Here is a 21,078-nt window from a genome sequence, read left to right on the forward strand (position 1 = left end):
AATAAACTGGGAATGGGTTATGCGTATTTGGCGAGCTGTCCGATGGAAGGGCTCCGAGCTCGGAATTTTGGCCCGAACTCAGAATACCTCCGTTAGGACAGAAAATAGTTGTAAGTGTGGAGTAGGGGTGGAGGAGGGATGCTAAAAATCTGTCAAGGAACAGAGGTGAGGTTGTGGTATAAATACACGTCTGTTAATTAGGTTGATTACTAATTGCGCTCCTCATGATCATCGTTAATTTTCTGAACATGCTCCTCCCGAACTTTGTTAATAAAACATCATTTAGTAAACATTGAATGATGGCTACAGATGAACACCAGTTGTTTGAAACGGCTTTGGCTGCTACAGTGAACGAGTTAGACTTGGCTTTTCATATAAAAGAGGAACAGAAAACCACGCTCGAATCGTTCCTTTGCAAGAAGGACGTTTTTGCTGTTTTGCCGACTGGATACGGCAAGAGTTTAATTTATCAGTTAGCTCCGCTGGTAGTTAAGCGTATGGTGCGACCACGAAGAGGAACAGATCCGAAGCGGGCAATGCCAGATAGCATTCGGCAGTCCCGAGTCCTGGCTGATAAAAAAGAAGTGGCGATAAATGTTATCGAACAAGGTCTACCAGGAAACCTGATTGTGGTGGATGAGGTCCATCTCATTTACAAATGGTAAGAGTCACTTGGTAAACTTACTGTAACGAAAAACTGAACTATTCAATAGTAATACAGTAGCCTAACTTGAACAGGACGATATGTCTTGCTGCTGAATGAAACGCTAGCATCCATCCACATATTAGTTGATAGTTAATGAATAGTTTGATGGGCCCTAATTTTTTATGAGGTTGTCGTAATTAATAGTTATTAATCTTGTCACATTGTTTATGTTATAACATTGAAATCCAGTCGCTCAGGATATGTCACATCGTGTATTGTTGTGATTGGTCTTGGCGTTATCCAATTGTGTGCAGTGAGAGTTTCAAATTCATCGGCCATCGAGTTAGGCCCTTTTCATTGCTCGATGCCAGACCCTTAATCTTAATAGATTAGGGTCTGGATTTTTCCAGGCTATAAATACTGTTCAGTTTCTTGCAAGAACCGATCGTTTCTTGTCTTAGGACATTAATGTATTGTCACGAGCCGCAGGGTGTAATTTGGATTTGTCTGTGCATGTTTTTTGGCTGGCAGACTGCGCTGGTTTTTGTTAAAAATCTTTGTTTGTGTTCTACTGAGGAAACAAAGTCACCTACATATTGGATGCCCTGGGGGTAAGCAGATAAACAAATTTTCATTTTTGGGTAAACTATCCCTTAAAGGGATGCCTGCACTTGATGGCCAATTTCACATGTATTTTGTGTATTTTAAAAATACAAAATACTGTATTTGTATTTTAAATAAATTTTTTACACAGTATTTTGTATTTGTATTTAAATACATTTTCCCACTCAGTATTTTGTATTTTTATTTTAAATACATTTCAATGTATTTATGCCCATCTCTGCTCATGCATATGCATGCAAAAAGGGCTTTTTAAAAATGCCAAGCTCTAATCGGATTACAGGTGTTAGGATGCATAGGTTGTTAATGGTTCTGGTGAAGAGAAGGGGTCTGATACCCTGGAAATCCAGAGGTCTCGCGAGAGCACAATTTGAATTGTCTCTGCAAGACACTCTGGCATCGAGCAATGATGCAGGTTACTGCAATACGCAAGCAATTGTGGGAACCAATCAAATCGGTGTATCTGATGTAGGCGGGCCAGAGGCGAGCTAAGCTAATGATGACAGCACTGCGACGTTCAAATCATATAGTAAACTTTGAAAGATCGCTGTCGCTACGGATGAACAACAAGTTTTTTGAAACGGATTTGGTCGCTACAATGAACGAGGTAGACTTGGCTTTCCATATAAAAGAGGAACAGAAAACCAAAAACTCGAATCGTTCCTCTGCAAGAAGGACGTTTTTGCTGTTTTGCCGACTGGATACGGCAAGAGTTTAATCTATCAGTTCACGAGTTCACGCTTACAAATAATTAGCCGGAGAATAGTAGTGCATGTTTGGCGTGCTGTCCGGTGAAGGGCTCCGAGCTCGGGAATGGCCCGAACCCAGAGTACCCCCCAATAGGAGTAGCGAGAACTCGGAGTGATGAGATGGTTTGGTGGAGGTTTACTGATAAACCATCGAGTGAATTGAGGTGAGTCAGCTGTATTTAAACCTATGGCGCTGATTGACTTGTGATGTTTACGCTAAGCATCTGACGCGCTTCTCCCGAACTTTGTTAATGAAACATCATTTAGCTCTGCTGGTAGCTAAGCGTGTATTGTTGTGATTGGTCGTGGCGTTATCCAATTGCGTGCAGTTAGAGTTTCAAATGCATGCTTGGTGCCGCCCCTCGAGTTAGGCAGTTTTAATTGCTCGATCCCAGACCCTTAATCTTAATAGATTAGGGTCTGTATTTTTCCAGGCTAGGGGTCTGATATTCTTGGTGTTACACGTGGTACACAGTTTTGGTGTAGTCCGGGTCAAATATTTCAGGATCAAACCTTTCTGCTGTATGTGACAGGATCTAACAACGTAAAAAGTAAACTGGTTGGTCATTTTGCATGTCAGTCACACTAAGTGGGCAGTTTTTGACCAGAACAAGCCACAATGTGACCAGTCTTTTGTCGAAAGTCTAGGAAAAGTCACAAAATATACTGACGGTTCAAGCGTGTATAAGGTAAAAACACTCTTTAAGCTGTCAGTCATCAAATAGCTTGTGGAAACTTTCCAATTTCCAACATTTTGAAGTTGATTTGGCAATATTTATCAGCCAATACCAATGTTCCTGAGACAGCAGCTTATCAAAATGGCTCACCTTAAACATCTGTTTGACTTTCTGTCTGGGCAGGTTGACATTGAGCTTGTGCAGGAGCTGTAGGACTTCACTGATACTGAGGCAGCCGTCTCCATTCTTATCAGCCTCCGCGAAGGTGTGCTTCAGCCATGTGATGGGTAGAGTTAAGGGTCTGAGAGCACAGCTAACAACTAACATATCAGATATCACCATGACAAGCATTTAAACTGTGAAGTGAAGTTGCAAGTTTGCTAAAAACTAAGTATATAAAAAGCCAGTTATATCGTAAATGACTACTGTGTAACTACAAGCAAGTAGCTTTTTGTTTAGCAATTTTAAAGTAGGTTCCCAAACAGGAAATTGGGGGTGTGCAATATTTATTTTCTATGATAATATCACTAATGTTGTTTTAATTATATGCGACCTGACATTATCAAGTGCATCACTCCGTTTGCAAAAAACAAACAAAAACATGTCCAAAAGCATTCAATTGGGGATGAAGCCTATTAGAATAGAATGTTGTTAGAATGCCACTATAATTTCATGCAATTCCATGTTGGGGGTAACGCATTAAAAGTAATGCAAGTTACGTAATCAGATTACTTTTTTCAAGTAACACATTACTTTTTGATTTACATGAAAATATCTGAGTTACTTTTTCAAATAAGTAATGGCTAACTTTTTCCCATTTATTGACTAAAGTCTTCTGGCCACATTTTCAGAGAAAACTGAAGTACAGAGGCATTGTAGTTCTAGACTAAATGTGAACATGCATTACTTTATCCCACAGATTCAGTATTTCTCAAAATGAATAAAAACAGTATCATGCAAGCTCGGAATATGACACAAATCTGCATGTTAAATAATAAATATTCTTTACATATTTAACCGCATTTTTTAACGTCTTTGCTGCTGACCTTTGATCCGGTTCAACCATATAATAAGCAAAAATGACTTTAGATAAACTAACATTTGTGCTTCATTGTTTTTTTATTGCTGAAGAGTGTTGAGTCTCCTGCATTCTACTGTATTTACTGAATTTACTTTTTCTTCATCCTGAGGCTTATTCATTTCACTTTTTGGTATAAAGGGCTTTTACATTTGCTAAAAACAGAACTTTTTATATATATATACTTTTTATATTTTCAGAATAAAAAGTAACACGAAAGGTAACACAAAAGTAATGTAACACATTACTTTCCATTAAAAGTAACTAAGTAATGTAATTAGTTACCTTTTTAGGGAGTTACGCAATATTGTAATGCATTACTTTTAAAAGTAACTTTCCCCAACACTGATTCCAGCTATGAAAAAATATCCCTGTATGGGTTTTAGTTTTTTTATATTCAAAAGATATCATAAAGTTAAGTAATATCACACAAGAAGGCTGTTTCCTGAATATTATCCTGTGAGAGAATGTGATATTAGTTTTATACAACCATTCAAAAAACATACATTTAAAATCGAGTGACTTCCATTTTAGACAAAATATTGTGTTTTTTCTGTTTTGTCAATAAAAATAGCTCCAAATAAAGACAGAGCAGAACATTAGTATTTTGTTTCTGAATGAATCTGTTTTTGAATTAATCATTTGATTCCATGATTTAATAATCCATTCATAAACACCCTTTTGAACAAATCATTTGAATGAATGATACAATGAGTCACTCATAAAGACAGGAACTTGCTGCCACCTACTAGCAGTTTTAGTGTCACATTTATTTATCCATGACAGGCCTAAACCACCCAAGGTACTGGCATAAAAACACACTAAGTAAAATATTGTTTAATTATTGATCATTTTTTTTATTTGATTCCTCAGTGTTTGCTAAATGTTCTGTAATTTATTTGTCGGTATAGAATACAGCATGCCTCATATTGTTTGTTTTTGTTAATAAATGTTATGTAAGTGTAGGATTTCAGCGCGAATCAGACAATTCAGGAGATTCGATTAGAAGTAAAAACACTTCTACAGCCTCAAACTCCACAAATTCCAGCAACTCCAGCATGACCAGCATGTCGTAAAATTTGTCATTTGACACCTTGGCTCAAGCCAGTCTGAAGCAAACCTAACTAACTAAGAACTCGCGACATTAAAACAAAAGGACCCTTGTTGATAATCCCAAATTTGGGGCAAGTAACCAAGATTAATTGTCAAAGAGATGCACATCTTGAACATCACATGACGATCATTAGAGTTTGGTTGGTGGACTCCCCCACCCGGAGGACAAAAGACTGAGATCCTTTCCCTAAACTTTTGACCTCCCAGCTTAGAGAACAGACCCTCACATTCCCAGAAAACTGCCCATTGATATATATATATGCACCTAAAATTATGCTAAAAGAACTTATGAGCAACTCGTCATTTCTATGCAGAACTTATGTTTTAATCACTTATTGTGTATGTCCCTTTTGATAACTATTGAATAGTTTAATGGTTTATATTGGTGTTTGATATGCACGGTCTTGAAATTGCATTCTTGAAATGTTTCTATAATTCAATCCTTTGTAAAATGTATTTTAGTCTTGTTATCGAAATCATGTCCAAATTTAACTTTGCCAAGAGCGGGAAAATGGGGACCATGGGACGGATCACATGACATTGTGATTTATGGTTGGGGAGGAGAAACTAACTGTACCCCGACTTAGGACATTGTTCTAATTGGTCAAGACATCATTTGGGATGTGTCCAAAAGCTGACTTTAAATACTCAGGACACCATTCAAATCGCTCTCTTACGCTCCTCTCTTACACCTCTCTTACTCCTACTCCACGTTCCGATGCTGTTAGCGTTCTTCTTGAACGCTCCCTGGCCTGCATGCCAGCATGCCAAGTGCTCCTCTAAAGGAAACATGAGGAGATCATTACACTTCTGTCTTTTACTTTAATTCTTTTATTTCTTTCCGTTGAGAGTTTCGTGTCCTAGTTAAGTTTTGTGCAAGCCGCGACCGACCCAAACGTCTTCGCTGACCTGAACTGTAACAGCGCACAACACGCATCCTCAAGCCAACGCCCAAGACTTCACGTCCAACGACCACCGAACTCCCATCCAATCAGCAACCCTGGGAAACCCCCTTTTGGAACGACGCACAAAAGGAATCCCCTCGATACAAAGGCAACGCAAGTACAACCTCCAGATTCTCACTGAACTGGTGCATTTGATATAAAGTCTAATAACCTCTTTGAGAGACTCAATACGTTAATTAAGTGATTGATGGTTGTTCAGGTCTAAGCAATTACACATATTGCTATAAACTTGGGACTTCATATTTTCATTCCTTTAAACTCATTCTTTCCTCACTTTCTCTTTTTGCAACCTGTGTGAATGCGTGTGTTTATGTTAGATTAGTTTGTATGTGTTAGGTTTATCCAATAAAATCATATTTTTATTAGAAAAGATAAGTATCTTGTGTTTTGTGCTTACAAGTTAATGTCTTAAACTGCCGATTTTGCTACTGTGCTAATATATAGTGTTTTCACTATATTCTGGATATTAATATCCATTGCAGAGTTACGTTGTACGGCTAGTTCAATGAATCGCGGGTCGACTCTGAACAGCCGTAAAACAGCGACTCTGTTCAAATTCCCTATTGAATCATTCGATTCCCTTTGAGCTAAAAATTAAATGTATTTAATCCCTTACATAAGCTAGTTTGTCATTAGGCTACTGTTTTATTGTTGTTGTGCTTTTAAATAAAAAATAACAATGAATCCATCTTTTAAGCATTTGTTTTGGTCTAAAATTCATCAGCATGCATTAATTAATCCCATGTTTTAGCAAAAAAAAAAACAAAAAAACAATTGCGACCAAATTATGAGCCCCCATGACTAACTGAGATAGTTTGTCACAAAAGAGCAACCAGTGGGTGGAATGAGTCTAGAGCCCTGTTGAACTATAATTTTTTTTGTCAATATTGCACACCCCTGCAGACATTCTCTTTTGGCAATCCCAATGTGCTCATGTTTCCTAATCTACTAAAAATCTGAATAATAGTAAGACACATTGCGTCAACTTTATTGAGTTTCCAGAATGGGAGCTCCATCAGGAAGGATATTGGTCACGAGTGCGCTGTCGTTTGGCCAGACTGTCTTCATCGCTGATGCCAGCCATAAGGTACTTAAGGCCAGTAATCCAGGTGCGTGCTTCTTCTCCTGTACCGGACACCAGGTCAAGGGACTCCATGTGCTCGCCATAGTAGATGCTGAAGCAGCAGTTGGGATCAAAGCTGCCGTCGGCATACCGCTGGAAGATCTCTGACTGCTTGCCCTCACACACCTCCCGAATGGAGTCGATTGAGACTGTGAGGAAAAGAAAAAAAGAAAAACAAAACAAAACATTGCAATAGTGACTGAGAAGTTAAAGAAAGAGTTGACATTTACACTGTAATCCTGAGGTGTTCATTAACATTCTGCTTTCCTCCAAGCTGCAGAATTCTTAAAGAAACATCATCTTGCATCAACATCCTAATGCTACGAATGTGTGTAATGAAGTCTCTCAAGAACATATTATGCAAATGAGAAGAGCAGATGGCTACCTCAAATTTAAACAATCTCAATTGCCAATGTAGACCATCTAGAAACATTTAATTCATCAATTTGGGCTCATTTTAACCCGTCTGCCAAGAGTAGCCACACCTGAACAGCCCGCTATTGTAACACTTTCCTCAAAGAAAAAACAAGAAATCCAAATAACTACTGGAGTGACATCTGATTCAACACATGCATGTTGTCTAACACCCATTGTTGAAATGTATCACCACATCAAGATGGGATTTTAAACAAATAAACACAACATATCTGTTAATTACTCTCTATAATACTTGATTCTGATTGGTCTATTGTGCTATTGTACTGCACTAAACTGTACTATACAAATAGTCAACAATGCAGTTAGAAAAGAAAGATCAACAAGAAAGTTTATTTAAGAAAGATAAATTAGAAGAACTACCCTATGGAATCATTATATAAGCATAGATTTTTGTGTTCACATATTTCCTTTTGAAACAGGAAGTTGAAGCAGGACAAGCTGGTGCTTTTTAAAAGTAACCAAAAGCTTTTAGTATACATGGCCACAAGGAAAAAACACACTTGAGAGCTTGTGGGTAATCTATTGTTGACATTACATTTTTCAGTGGCGTTTTTTTTATTACCAAAATATTAAATGCTGCTGCTCATTAGTTTGTATATTGTTACGCAGCTATTTTTCAAAAATATAGCTTGATTGTGGTTTAAACACCTTAATTTAAAGCAATACTATTCTATCTATATTGCAGCAGGTTAACACATGAATACAAAAAGCATAAAAATTGCCATCTGCATGCGATTTTCAGTAGGAGACCTCTAGGCTGCTAAATAATGCAGATCGAGGAGGCAGCAAACACTCTTAAGATGATCTTATTGTTGCACGCTGTCAACAATTTGGAGTCTCTATGAATCCTTATAGACTCAAAGTTCTCTAATGAATCTCACATGCAGTTTTTCAAGCACGAATCAACTGGTGCATGCGTGCACTCAATGAGGCGACTGCAATCTTTCCGGTTAAGGCTGGTGAATAATTGAGTCAACTTAAGAAGCTGATTAATTCCCTGGGCTGCATTGGAATGTCGGGACTCTGAACTTTATCCCTCCTCACGAGAGACAATGAGCGCTGTCATTTAGACATGAATCATCGGCTGTGCTACTGAAGTAACGTTCCCCTGTGAGGCGTGATGTCAATAACTCATGCGAGTTGAGGACACCCTTAGGAAATAGAAAAAGCAAGTGAGGCAGGTCAAGATACAGACGCTGTAATCTATTCTAGTCATGCATGACAGTTTGAGCCATCAAATTACATTTAAACAACAACTAAAACAGACATAAATATGAACGATGAACAGTCTTCCTTTTTTGAATGCTCCTACTATGCTCAGCTTATATCACCTCTGCACTCATTGGGGATCTCAAACAGTTCTGATTCAATTAAAGCTGGCACTTAAATGAGATATGACGGATATTTGCTTTATTTTAGCATTGATGAAGGCATTAGTGGTTCTTTGAAAATAGGTGTCTAATCCTGCTCCAGGAAGGCCACTTTCCAGCAGGTTAGAGTTTATTACCAACCCCAAATTAAACACACTGATCACTAGAAACTTCCAGGCAGATGTGTTTGAGCTAAACTCTGCAAAAAAAGATGTCCCTCCAGGAGCAGAAGTTGATACGCCTGTCTTACACTCTCAAAAATAAAGGTTCATTAGTGGCATGTGGTTCCATGGATAAACTTTACTATCTATGGAAACTTTCCATTGCACAAAATGTTCTTTATATTGTTCTTCACATTATTAAAATGTTCTTCACATCATAAAAAAAAAAGTTATTTTAAGCAGTGGTTCTCAAAACTGTCCTGGGGACCCTACACCACTACACATTTTCATTTTCTCCCTAATCTAAAAGGTTCTTTGGGGAACCCAAAACTGTTCTTTTATACCTTATTGAAAAAAACAGCGTACGTTTTAAAGCATGGCAGCTGGTTCAAGATGGTACTGAGTTGGTTATGGGCCAGCATTTATCCATCTTAAACCATCTTATAACTAGCCCAGGACAAGCTTAAACCAGATCAAACCAGCTGTCATGCTTCATAACATACCAAACCAGCATATGCATATGTCTTTTCAACAGGGTAGCAGGGCTGGACAACTTCTAATCAAACTAAGCAAACACACCTGCCAGTAGCTTTCCAGTGATCTTGAAGACATTGGCTGTATCTGAAATCGCCCCCTATACCCTTAAATACGGCACTATTTGAGGGGACAGCCATTTTAAGTGGTGTCCGAAACCATTGTTGACGTACTTGCGTGCACTCATTCAATCCCACAATGCACCGCAAAAACGAGTGTATAACCGGTGTACATGGCTACAGATAACCCATAATGCACTGTGATAGTCGCGCCTAACCCTAACCCTGATCAAACACACCTGAACCAACTAATTAGGATCTGAGCACTTGATAATTACAGACAGGTGTGTTTGATCAGGGTTGGAACTAAACTCCGCAGGAAGGTAGATCTCCAGGAACAGGGTCGGGCACCCCTGCTTTATAGCATCACTGCAAGAACATCCTATTGGAACCTTTATTTTCAAAAGTGTACAAAAAAGGCTGGACTACACTACACAACTTTTAAAATCAGACTGCAACACTAGGCATCATACACTTTGTAATAGTTATAAAGGAAAAACTGGCCATCAAATTTCCAATCCTGGTCCTGGAGAACCCCCAAGACTGCACATTTTAGATGTCTCTCTAATCAAACACACCTGATTCAACTCATTATTAAAGACTCCAAGACGGGCATTCAAACTTGTTCCTGGAAAGCCACTGTCCTGCAAAGTTTGGCTCCAACCCTAATTAAACACACCTGAATCAACTGATCAAGACTCACTAGAAACTTCCAGCAAATCCATTAGAAGGCAAGCCTGCAACCTTTAGCCAAAAAAGCTTAACAGCTAAAGCTAACATTGTGGTGCAGGGAAGGAGACTAGACGTTGTTTTTTAAATGGCTGTCAATGGAGGAGAGGCTTCACTACGCAGAATAAACAACTTTTTTGAGGAAATAGTTTAATTCAATATCATTTATTGAATTGACAGCCAACTGGACAATCTTCAACATGTTTTACAATAAACAATATTTTTGGATTTAACTATTTACGAGTTTACACCGAAAAAAACAATGGTTTTATAGGAGAAGTCAAGGACCTTTTGTGACAGGAATTCAGCTAATGGCTCATTCTTATGGTATCCGTAAACGGCACAACTCTGATTGAAATTCAATGACGTCAAATTCAATGACGTTATATTTTTAACCCAAATGCTGGTTTGAGCCTTTTGGGTAGTTTTTGTGTTACCCAGCTCCTAGGTCGCAACCCAGCGGTTGAGTTATTTATCGTGGGGATTTTGCGTTGAGAGAGCAGTTCTAAGTGCCATCGAATTGATGCATTTCTTCGGTAAAACGGGTTTGTGTACATTTTATTTTATATATAAAATAATTACTGTGCTGTATATCATTCCATTTCATGCAGAGCAACAGGCACACGGTTTAAATCGCCTAAACGTAAAATAAAGGAAAATAAAAAGAAAGTTATCATGCAAACCAGTGGTTGTGTGACGTTTACAACAAAAGTTTAGATGACTAAAGTCCATTTGTAAACATTATTTCATGTATAAAGTAAAAACAAATAAGCTATATTATAATAAAAAACAACAACCTGTTAGCTGAGTTAAATAACCCAATTTGCTAGATAAAATTAACCCCAAATGTGTTCTGCCCTATATTTACCCAACCCTTGGGTTAAAAACAACCCAAATTGGTCACACATGATCCAAGTCGACCGTTATGCTTTATCCAATAGTAATACAGACCCTCTTATCTCCCAATAATAAGACAATCTCTGTTTCCATGCTAGTGTATTGGAGCTGGTTGAGGCTAAACTCTTCTGGACACTGGCCCTCCAGAAGCTGCACTGGACACCCCTGCTCCAAGATCTTAAATGTATGTGTCAGATAAAAGAAACATCAAAAATGTGCATTGTTGGGGGTTCTCCAGGATCAGGATTGGGAACCATTTACATCATTTACACCACAGGTGTCAAACTCCTGGAGGGCCGCAGCCCTGCCGAGTTTAGCTTCAATTTAAATTGAACACACCTGATCCAACTTATCAAGTCCTTCAGGCTTATTTGAAAACTACATGATTTGTGTGTTAGAGCAGGTGTGCCTTTCAAGTTGTTCCAACCACAACAAACTTGAAAAGTGCATCGTGTTGCTAGGAGATACGTGACAAATTAAAACAATAGGTGTTCTAAAATCGACTCAAAGTATCAAAGGTGTTTGATATCTTCTGACTGGATGGAATCAAAGTCTGAAACTAAAAGATCAGAGTCTGTGACAATGATAAACTGCTTGATTTTCTATTTATCTGTCAACTCAAATCTGCAGACTGACTTTCTAAATTTCAGCAACTAGTGTCAATTTGTCCTGACAGTAGGCTAAATTATGTAGTGTATTCCAGCCTTAACCCCTCATAAAAGCGCAACATTTAAGAAATGTGGTTTCCATCAAGGTCAGAATAAATCGTGGTCAGTAGTGACAGAGAAAGTTAATAAAAACAGGACAATATGACACTTACTTTTGGCTTTCTCATTCTTCCTAGAGGGCCGCCAGCGGATACAGGACTTGTGCTCGTCCAAGTAGAAAAAGCGCACCAGGCCTTTGGATCCTCCACGCAGTTTCACCATCTGAGTGCCCGTCTGCATGGAGCTCATGCATTTCTCCACTAAAAGAACAGAGACACAAATTATCAGAAGGCTGAATATCACACACACTCTCCACACCAAATTATAAATAAAACATGATAATGCTCTATTATTTGTTGTGTGCCTAGTTCCAACTCTCACTGAGAGCGAAAATACCCCAGTTAAAAATACACAATACACAAGTTATTTTTATCATTTCAGATAGCCAAGGTTAAGTTGTCTGCTCCATTTGTCACGATTCTGACTCCGCAGAACACTAGAAAAAGACCCAAACGCAGAATGAGCGGAAATGGAACATTTATTGAATGGACAGGAGTGCAAACAGGGAGGTGATGATCGTGGACGTTCTTGACTGTGAGGCGGGACAGATGACAGGGGAGACAGGTGACAGCAGAGACGGACCCAGGCAAGGCAGGGCAGCAGGGTCAGGGAGATGGAGCATCACAGATAGGGCCTGGTCCAGAGCTGTAGCCACCAGTCCAGTAAGCCAGGTCCAAAGAGCTGCCGCCAGAGGGAAAAGACAAGACACTGAACAGGACAAACACAAAGACTTTGAACAAGACCACAAGAAGAACACACAGGGAAAAAACTAAAACTGTAAAAACAAAGTAAAAGAAAAGAAACCAAGAGAATAGAACCGAAAAGAGAACAAAAAGCTAGAAACAAAAACCCAAAAAACTAGACTGACTAATCTAAATAAAACAACTAAACTAAATGCTTGAAAAAGCTAAAACAAAATAAAGGCGGTCACAAGATGGGATCAAATAAAAAACAAAAGAAAATCCAATATGCTACAAAAGAACTAAATGAAAAACTAGACTGACAAGGAGGGAAAAAAAATGAAGATACTATTAATACAACTAGGAGAAGACTTTTAAAGAAGCTTGTGCGCAGAGAGCAAACGTAACGAACCAGCAGTGACAATAGAGAAGACAGCACAATATAAAGGAACAGGACACATGAGGATCAGGTGCAGACAATCAAGACCAACGAGGACCAGACAAGGAAAACAGGTGAAGACACTCCGGCAATGAGGGCTAAACAAGGGGGCGTGGTGACAGAAAACGAGGAGGCAGGACAAGGGGAGCACATGGCCAACATAAACAAAGACACAGCCATGTGCTCAGGCACAAGACAAACATGGAGACATAAAACAATGACAACCCAGACAGGGCTGTCAGGGCAGAACCCTGACACCATTATTGGTAAACCCCACTCAGGTATTTTTCGACATTTTTCTGTGTTTGTGTGCATTACCCAAAGGACTAACCATCCATCAAAATATCTGACATGCTCCTGAATCAGCCCTGAGCTCAAAGCGGCCAGCGATCATTACTCTGACCTTTATGAACCTGATCGAAATCCAATATGTTTCATTTTCAAACGTCCCTCTCCCCTCACAACACAACTATTGTTTGGCAAGATTGAGTGTTTCTCTGTTCACACTGTATTTATGAAAGCAAATGCTTGTCAAAAACAATCATAGATTTTAAATAACTGGCACATTCACTCTTAAATTTCCTCCAAATGGTTCAATTGACATGTAGTTGTAAAATGTCGAACCTGTCCAGACTAATGTTTCAACACTTAGAGGAAAATGACTATGAAAATGGAATTATCTAAATTTATCAAGCAATGTTCTAACATTAACAACATTTTACTCTTTTAAAAAAGACTGTAGCAAGAGCATGGCATGTGATGCTTTGATATATGCATGGCATTACCGAGGTAAACATCCAGAAACATGGCACTTTAAGTGTCATAACAGTGCACGGACAAAAACAAATAACAAGAACAAAATCCCAGCAGACTTTACTCCACCAAATTGCCTGCAAGATTTTGGTTTTTCATTATTCATGCACTTATGAACACAAAGAGGGTGAAGTAACACATAAGAAAACAGTGGCTTTGGTAAAGAAGTTTCTTCGGAGAACAGACCGCTGTTACATAAACAGCAGATGAGCTGAGAGACAATTATATAATAATCAGTGATGAGTTCACAATAGTGTGCCATTGCTCTGCGTCCTCCGTTTCCATCTCTTAGCATTAATGTGGTATTAATATTGGCAGAGCTCATCTGAGGTGGCTCTTTATTTGATAATTATGCAGGGAGCATCGACAGACAGGATGTAATATAAGAAGATTTTAGCGGATCACTAAATCCAGGTTTGAGTGATTGGTGTATACTGTATGCTTATGTGTTATTCAAAATGACAGCACACTGATTGCATGACTAAAGTACCTCATTCAAGGCCAAGCGGTGATGGAATAGTGATCCCAGGATCATCAGTACTTGTAAATTCTAAAAATACACCATTTAAAGTTCCAGTTACAACCAAAAAGGAGTTTACAGTTCTAGTCTTGTAGAAGACCATCTATGTACAGATGATTGTTCAACCTCCTAAAATTTTCTTCTGTGTTCCAAAGACAAAAATGCATACAAGTATGGAACAACATGGAGGTGAGACATGATAATGACAGACATTTTGGGGTAGTTATGTCTTTATATGTTTTTTTTTTATTTTTAAGTCCAAGGTATTTTCTTTTCAATTTCCTGAGACTTTGAAGTAAGTATCACAGAAAACAAGCAGTTTGGAAAATGGATAGATAAAATGGCATGTTCAGCCCATTTTACTTTGTAATGACATGTTTCTGAGTAAAAAAGGATATTTATAAAGCAAAAATAAAGAGTGAGACTTGTTTTTTTTCCCGTTTGGGGATACTGGATTATGAAAAGTGTGCATTCCATACCTGAACTGACCTTAATGCATTTTAGTTAAACTAAAACTATAAAAAAAATATATATAAAAATAAAAATAAATACTTTCACGCTACTGAAAAAAAAAACAACAAAAAAAACCCCGAATGTATAAAAAAGGCCGCACAAATGACTTCACTACTTAAAATAAAATAAAATGAAAGTTAACTGAAATGCAATAACATGTACAAAAAATGTCAAAAAGCCTATTTTTCATTTTCATTTAGTTTAAGATGAAGCACTACAATAATTTAAAATAAACTAAAATATAAAAAAAATCTAAACTAATTATTAAAACTTTAATTAAAAATTTAAATCGAACACAGTTAACAAAAGTTATAATAGTATATTACAGTACTATACAATAATATTACTATATTCAACAATACTAAAATAATAGCCTGTTGCCATTTGCATTAATGTTAACCTGCTGTGTTGAGCAAGTTATTACATTTTGATGAAAGATTACAAAGACAAAATTTCTTTCCTTTGTAATATCGTGCACTGATTTATCATAAAATTAAGACCAGGTATGTACATTAAGAATGTGAATGTGGTCAGTTTGGATTTCATGTTGACTTTAAAGCACTCCCTACACCATAATGGCAAAGCAAACAATAGGTTTTTATCATTTGTACAAATTTATAAAAAATAAAAAACTGAAAAGATCCCGTTGCATAAGTATTCATACCCTTTTCTGGGACACTCGAAATTTAGCTCAGGAGCATTCATATTACTTCTAGATGTTACTACACTTCGAGTGGAGTTAAACTGCGGCAAATTCATTTGAATAAGTATGATTTAGAAAGGCACACACCTCTCAGAAAAGGTTGAACAGCTGAAAATGCATATCAGAGCAAAAGCCAAGTCCTGAGGTCAAGATAACTGCCTGTAGAGCTCAGTGACAGACTTGCGTTTAGACAATGATCTAGGGAAGAGTTCAGAAAAAAAATCTCCCGCTTTGAAGGTTCACAGAAGCATTATCCATAATGGAAGAAGATTGGAACAACTAGGACTCTACAAAATGTCTGCCCACCCCCATCCAAGCTGACAGAGCTTGAGCGGTGAAAAGGTGAGGCAAAGAATGGCAGATAATTGCCAAATGCAGATGTGCAAAGCTTGTCACAACATACACAAAAAGACTTTAAAGGCTGTAAAGGTTCTTCAACTATGTACTGAGTTAAGGGTATGAATACTTATGCAATGTACTTATTTCAGTGTTTTATTTTAAATAAATCTGTAAAATTTGCAAATCTGGTTTTTGCTTTGTCATTATTATGGTGTATGGAGTGTAAATTGATGTGGGGAAAAACTAATTTAAAGCAGTAATGCTGCAACAAAACAAAATGTGAAAAAAATCAAGGGGTATGAATACTTTTGCAAGGCACTGTACGCTCAAGAAAAGCAGAAAGTATTTCTTGATATGAAGAGAACATAAGTTGCTGAACATAAGTTTGCTGAACATAAGTTGATACAAAGAACTGCTGAAAACATTTATCTTAAGAATATGGAATGGAACTTGCGACCTTTGTTCTTGATTTGCCAGTCAAACCTTTAAACAGAATGTAGCCGGGTTTAACAAAAGTTCTGCATCCCAAAGAAAGTGCCAGCTTAATGCGCCGTATATTCAGCCAGCATTTTTCCCTTGATATGCTCGCAAGAGCAGTGGTCTTTTAAATTGATCTGATCCCTATTGCTGAATGCACAGCAGGACGTTCAGAATCAATAGGGGTTAAGCCAAACCGCTTTTTGATTGCTTGAACAGTAGATGCCAAAAAAAGAATGCTTTAGTGAATGTGTCCCATGTTGTGCAAAAGCAGTCTAACGCAAGCGTTTCCCATGTGGTACCTCATCAAAAACACTCGTCTAGTGGGTCTGAAACGGTTGCTATGGAAACCAGGTTTATGGTTGAAGCATTCGAGAAACCTGAATGGAAATCTAAAAACAAAATGACTAGTCGTGTTGCTCATTGACCAGCTTGAATACTCGCATAATCTAGTTGGCTCAAGAGCGTTGTTGACAACAAGATGCTACAACTGTTATCAGTTAATCAGGTCAACGTCACTGAAGAGTCAAAAGGAGCTGCAGCGATTGGTGGCGTTTAAGCCTGTTTAACAGAGGTGATCTTCTAACGCTGCCACATAGCAGGTCAAAGGGGCTCGTCTGCAGGATGTGTGCCAGATAGAAGTAAGGTAAACCTCTCACGCAGCATCCATCAGGGAATTAAAGCTTAAAGGGATTGCCCATATGTCAGCTCTTGTACAAACAGGTGCCTTTCAACCATGACAAACAAAAGACGTCTTGACGTCTCAATGCATTGATGAAGCCAAATGTCACACCGGTATGCTGTAAACAGCAGTTCTTAACAGCGAGTAAAAATATATACTGAGTAAATATTTTATGACAGCAATGACATTATTGTCAAGCATCTGTCAATTTTACAAGCCTCACAGTTGACTTATACTGTAGATTTGGAGACTGCATGGTGTTTAACACAAATTATGTAAAGCTTTATTTTATTTTGTGGTGTGCTGGTTTATTGGGTGCAACAAGCAATGTAACATGACAAAACCTACAGATGTACTTCATTACACTGTATGTTAAAACTGGCTAGTCTGGCAGGAGAACATTTGATTAAGCAAGGACACACAGGTACAAATTTTAACCTAATATAACATATTACATTTAATTGAAAATGTTTACAGATCATTACTTTATTGTGTTCAGAAGAAACTAGAAAATACTCAGGTAAGTTTTTTAACAAAATGAGGATGCTTCTGTGAAATGTGTGACTCCATCAGACTGATCCAATTTAGACATGAATGGGTAATTTTAGATGAAAACTCAAATGGGCCTGTCCCAATACTAGGGGCTCAACAGTTTGTAGTTGGTCTGATCCATGTTTCGGCACGCATGCGATTTTGTTTAACTGTTATAGACTGATGCTCGTGTTATGTCTAAGTCTTGCCAAAATTAAATATTCAAGGCAAAATAAAACTTAATCAAAACTTTTGCACAGAGAGCCACATTTCAGAAAGCATGCAAACACAGAATTCTCTTTCGCTTCACCTTGCACTTGAATGAACACATGAACAGTTATTTTAAAATACCTGTTTTGTCAATTTCTCTCATAAACATATTCAACTATATCTTAAGTGAAGTAAATTTAAACAGAAAGAAATAGTGATAGTAGCCAATAAATACCTGTTGCCCTCAGGATTATTTTACACCAAATTATTACATTTCTGTGATAATTATAAATAATCTGTAGACCTTATTTTATTTTAAACTTTGATCTTTTTTATTTACTTATGCTTGCATTTTGTTTTTAAACTTATAATATTGATCTAAAAAGTGATCAAATCATGACTCAGAATTCTGAACCATGAGTGTTGTGATCTATCTAACCCCTACCCAACACCCATATTATAGTCTTACATAGTATATCATAGTCTTGGTTACGTGAGAGCAAGTACACGAGACAGGTATTAAGTGTGCAAGACTCATTCAAGCACAATACGATGCAAAATAAAACTTAATCAAAACTTTTGCACAGAGAGCCACGTTTCAGAAAGCATGCAAATGCAGAATTCTCTTTCGCTTCTCCTTGCACTTGAATGGACACATGAACAGTTATTTTAAAATACCTGTTTTGTCAATTTCTCTCATAAACACATTCGACTATGTCTTAAGTGAAATAAATTTAAACAGAAAGAAATTGTGTATCATTATAATGGATCCATGCATTTGGTCATTAGCCAATAAATACCTGCTACTGTCTGAGTCATTTATTATTTTACACCTAATTATTACATTTCTGTTTATAATTATGAAAATTTCTGTAGACTGTAGATTTACAGTTTATTAAGTGAAGCAAAATTAAAATCTTGCGAAATACGCTCTTAAAAATAAAGGTGCGTAAAGGGTTCTTCACATCTCTTTCTCACCTTTTTATAATCTGAAGAACCTTCTTTCACCACAAAGAACCTTTTGTGAAACAGAAAGGTTCTTTAGATGTTAAAGGTTCTTTATGGAACCATTTAGACAAAAAAAGATTCTTCTATGGAATCGTAAAGCACCTTTATTTTTAAGAGTGTACTCTCTGGAATCTTTCAAAGACATGCCAATTTTCTAAATGACCTCGCAGTCCACTAAAATGAAATTATTCAATAAGTTTATTTAAAAACAAAGATGGTAAGAATGAATAGATTTATCCAGATTTTTACTCTTACCAAATAAGCCTAGCTTCCATTTGGATCCGTACACGGAACTATCCCCTGTCCAGAAGAATCCCGCCATGAGTCGTGACAGGGTCAGCTTGTGAAGAGCTTTAGAGTAGGCAGCTGCCACCACTGGGGTCGGTACTCGGGCTGGAGGTGTTGCTTGCTTAGTAGCAGGCACAGGCTTCATTTGAGGCGCTAACGTTGGGGGCATCACGACAGAAGTCACCGAACTGGCAGGCAGGACGGCGGCACACATTGCTCTGTTGTTGCCGACTTGATTTATTTCTTGCACTTTGCTTCCTGTGATTCCTCCTTTCTATCCTTACAATCGCTCTGTCAAACAAAGCTCTAGGCAAACTTCCTTCCAACAACGTTTCACGAGAAAATCTAACAACAATACAATACGTCCAAACCCGCAGGATTTGAAGGATAGACTTGCAGACATCAGAACAGTTTTAGCATCTTCAGTCCAGGCTGGAGCTGTCTTTCTGATGGCATGCTGTGAGACGCCGTACTAGTAAAGATGCTAACTTATTGACTGTGTAACACCTGTCAAGCCGACACTTAAATCCCCTCAGAACTGTAATCCAGGTCTGGGGATTTAGGTAGCTTATTGTGTACAGAACCACAGCACAGACACAGAGAAAGAGAGAGAGTGAATTCATTCCATTTATCAGCTCTTCCTATAATCATAAAAGCATCTACATTATTGTTTTCTAACTGCTCGACTTCAAAGTAATGGTGTAATGCAATTGCATTTGCTCATACACAGGAATATCATTCAGGTTTTTAGTGTCTCTCTCTAAAGCAAGCATCACTATTACTATTACTCATACTATATAAATACATTTTTAACCCTTACTATTAAGATTTGATGTGCAACTCTTCCTGCACTACTTGCGCCACAGGCATGAGTGATACATCAAATAATACAGCCTTTCGAGGAGAGGTGTGCTACTACCTTTCAAAGGGATCTGACTAAGGGAGGATAAAACAGGCACAAAAACTGTGTATGTGAATGAAAAAATGATTATTAAAAACAATCAATACAATTGTTTTAACCCCCTGGGGTCGACAAACGCGTATACGCGTTTTGTGGCAGTTTCCCAAAAGGAACTTCAATTACTCTGTCATTTCTGATTGTACAGATAAAAGCAGTACATCAATCGAATCTGTAAAGGGTCTACTTTTATTTGTATATACTCACAAAAAAAAAAAAAAAAAAAACATTGTGATTTTCCAAAATAAAGAAAACAAAAAGGGTGTGCTGTCTGCCGCGTTGATCTCCGTGATCTTCATTCAGAAACGCGTCATTAAAATAGACTATAACTCAGCCAACATACGACACAGAGACATGAGCAATATGTCTAGAGAAAGCTTGATATGAATGCTTTTAAACGAAGTAAGTTTTATCGAAAACAAATATTCTGTGATAAAGTAATCTATATAAAACCAACACAATGTCCAGTCTCTCCTGTCTGCTTCATTATTTTATAATTAGATCACGCCCACGAGCTATTCGCGTTTCATATTAAAATCGTCCACGTTAGGGCGCCGCGCCAAAAGTAGACGCCCACATCACGGTAAACAGAGGAGAAAGACGTTTCTTTCAAGTTCATCCAGGCTACTTATGCTGCGTTCCAGGCAGGTTTTTTAGCTGGTAAATCACGACTTCAAATCACGACTCACGACTTTGTAGCGTTCCAGGCAAGTCACCCCAAACTGCCTGAGCGCATTTATTATTATTACATTATTATTCATTTGTTTGCAACGTTATATTGTCCTAAAGGCTATTTTTTCAGTGTGTACCACTTGCATAAACACCGCACCCGTAGGTGCTGACAGAGTGGTTTCGCGGGCTATGTCACGTCAGAACTCGGAACTGGAAGTACATCGATCTAGTACGACAACACCCTCAGACCCCAGAGGGTTAAAGTTTACATTAAAAGTGCATTTGTGACCCTGGACCACAAAACCAGTCTTAAGTCGC

The 21,078-nt window shown here is 37.8% G+C and overlaps 1 protein-coding gene across 1 annotated transcript in view; it reads right to left on the reverse strand.

Moving 5' to 3' along the window:
* The window catches only part of plch2a (phospholipase C, eta 2a), an 85,490-nt gene that overhangs the window by 47,188 nt on the left and 17,224 nt on the right, over positions 1-21,078 (reverse strand). The window contains exons 2-4 of the mRNA XM_073818739.1: positions 11,981-12,127; positions 6,878-7,121; positions 2,844-2,973 (exon numbers count right to left, since the gene is read on the reverse strand). Of these exons, the coding sequence (XP_073674840.1) occupies positions 2,844-2,973; positions 6,878-7,121; positions 11,981-12,127 (521 nt within the window). The remainder of the gene's footprint in view (positions 1-2,843; positions 2,974-6,877; positions 7,122-11,980; positions 12,128-21,078) is intronic.

The sequence above is a fragment of the Garra rufa genome, chromosome 15 (genome assembly GCF_049309525.1).
Source record: "Garra rufa chromosome 15, GarRuf1.0, whole genome shotgun sequence".
NCBI classification, from domain to species: Eukaryota; Metazoa; Chordata; class Actinopteri; order Cypriniformes; family Cyprinidae; genus Garra; species Garra rufa.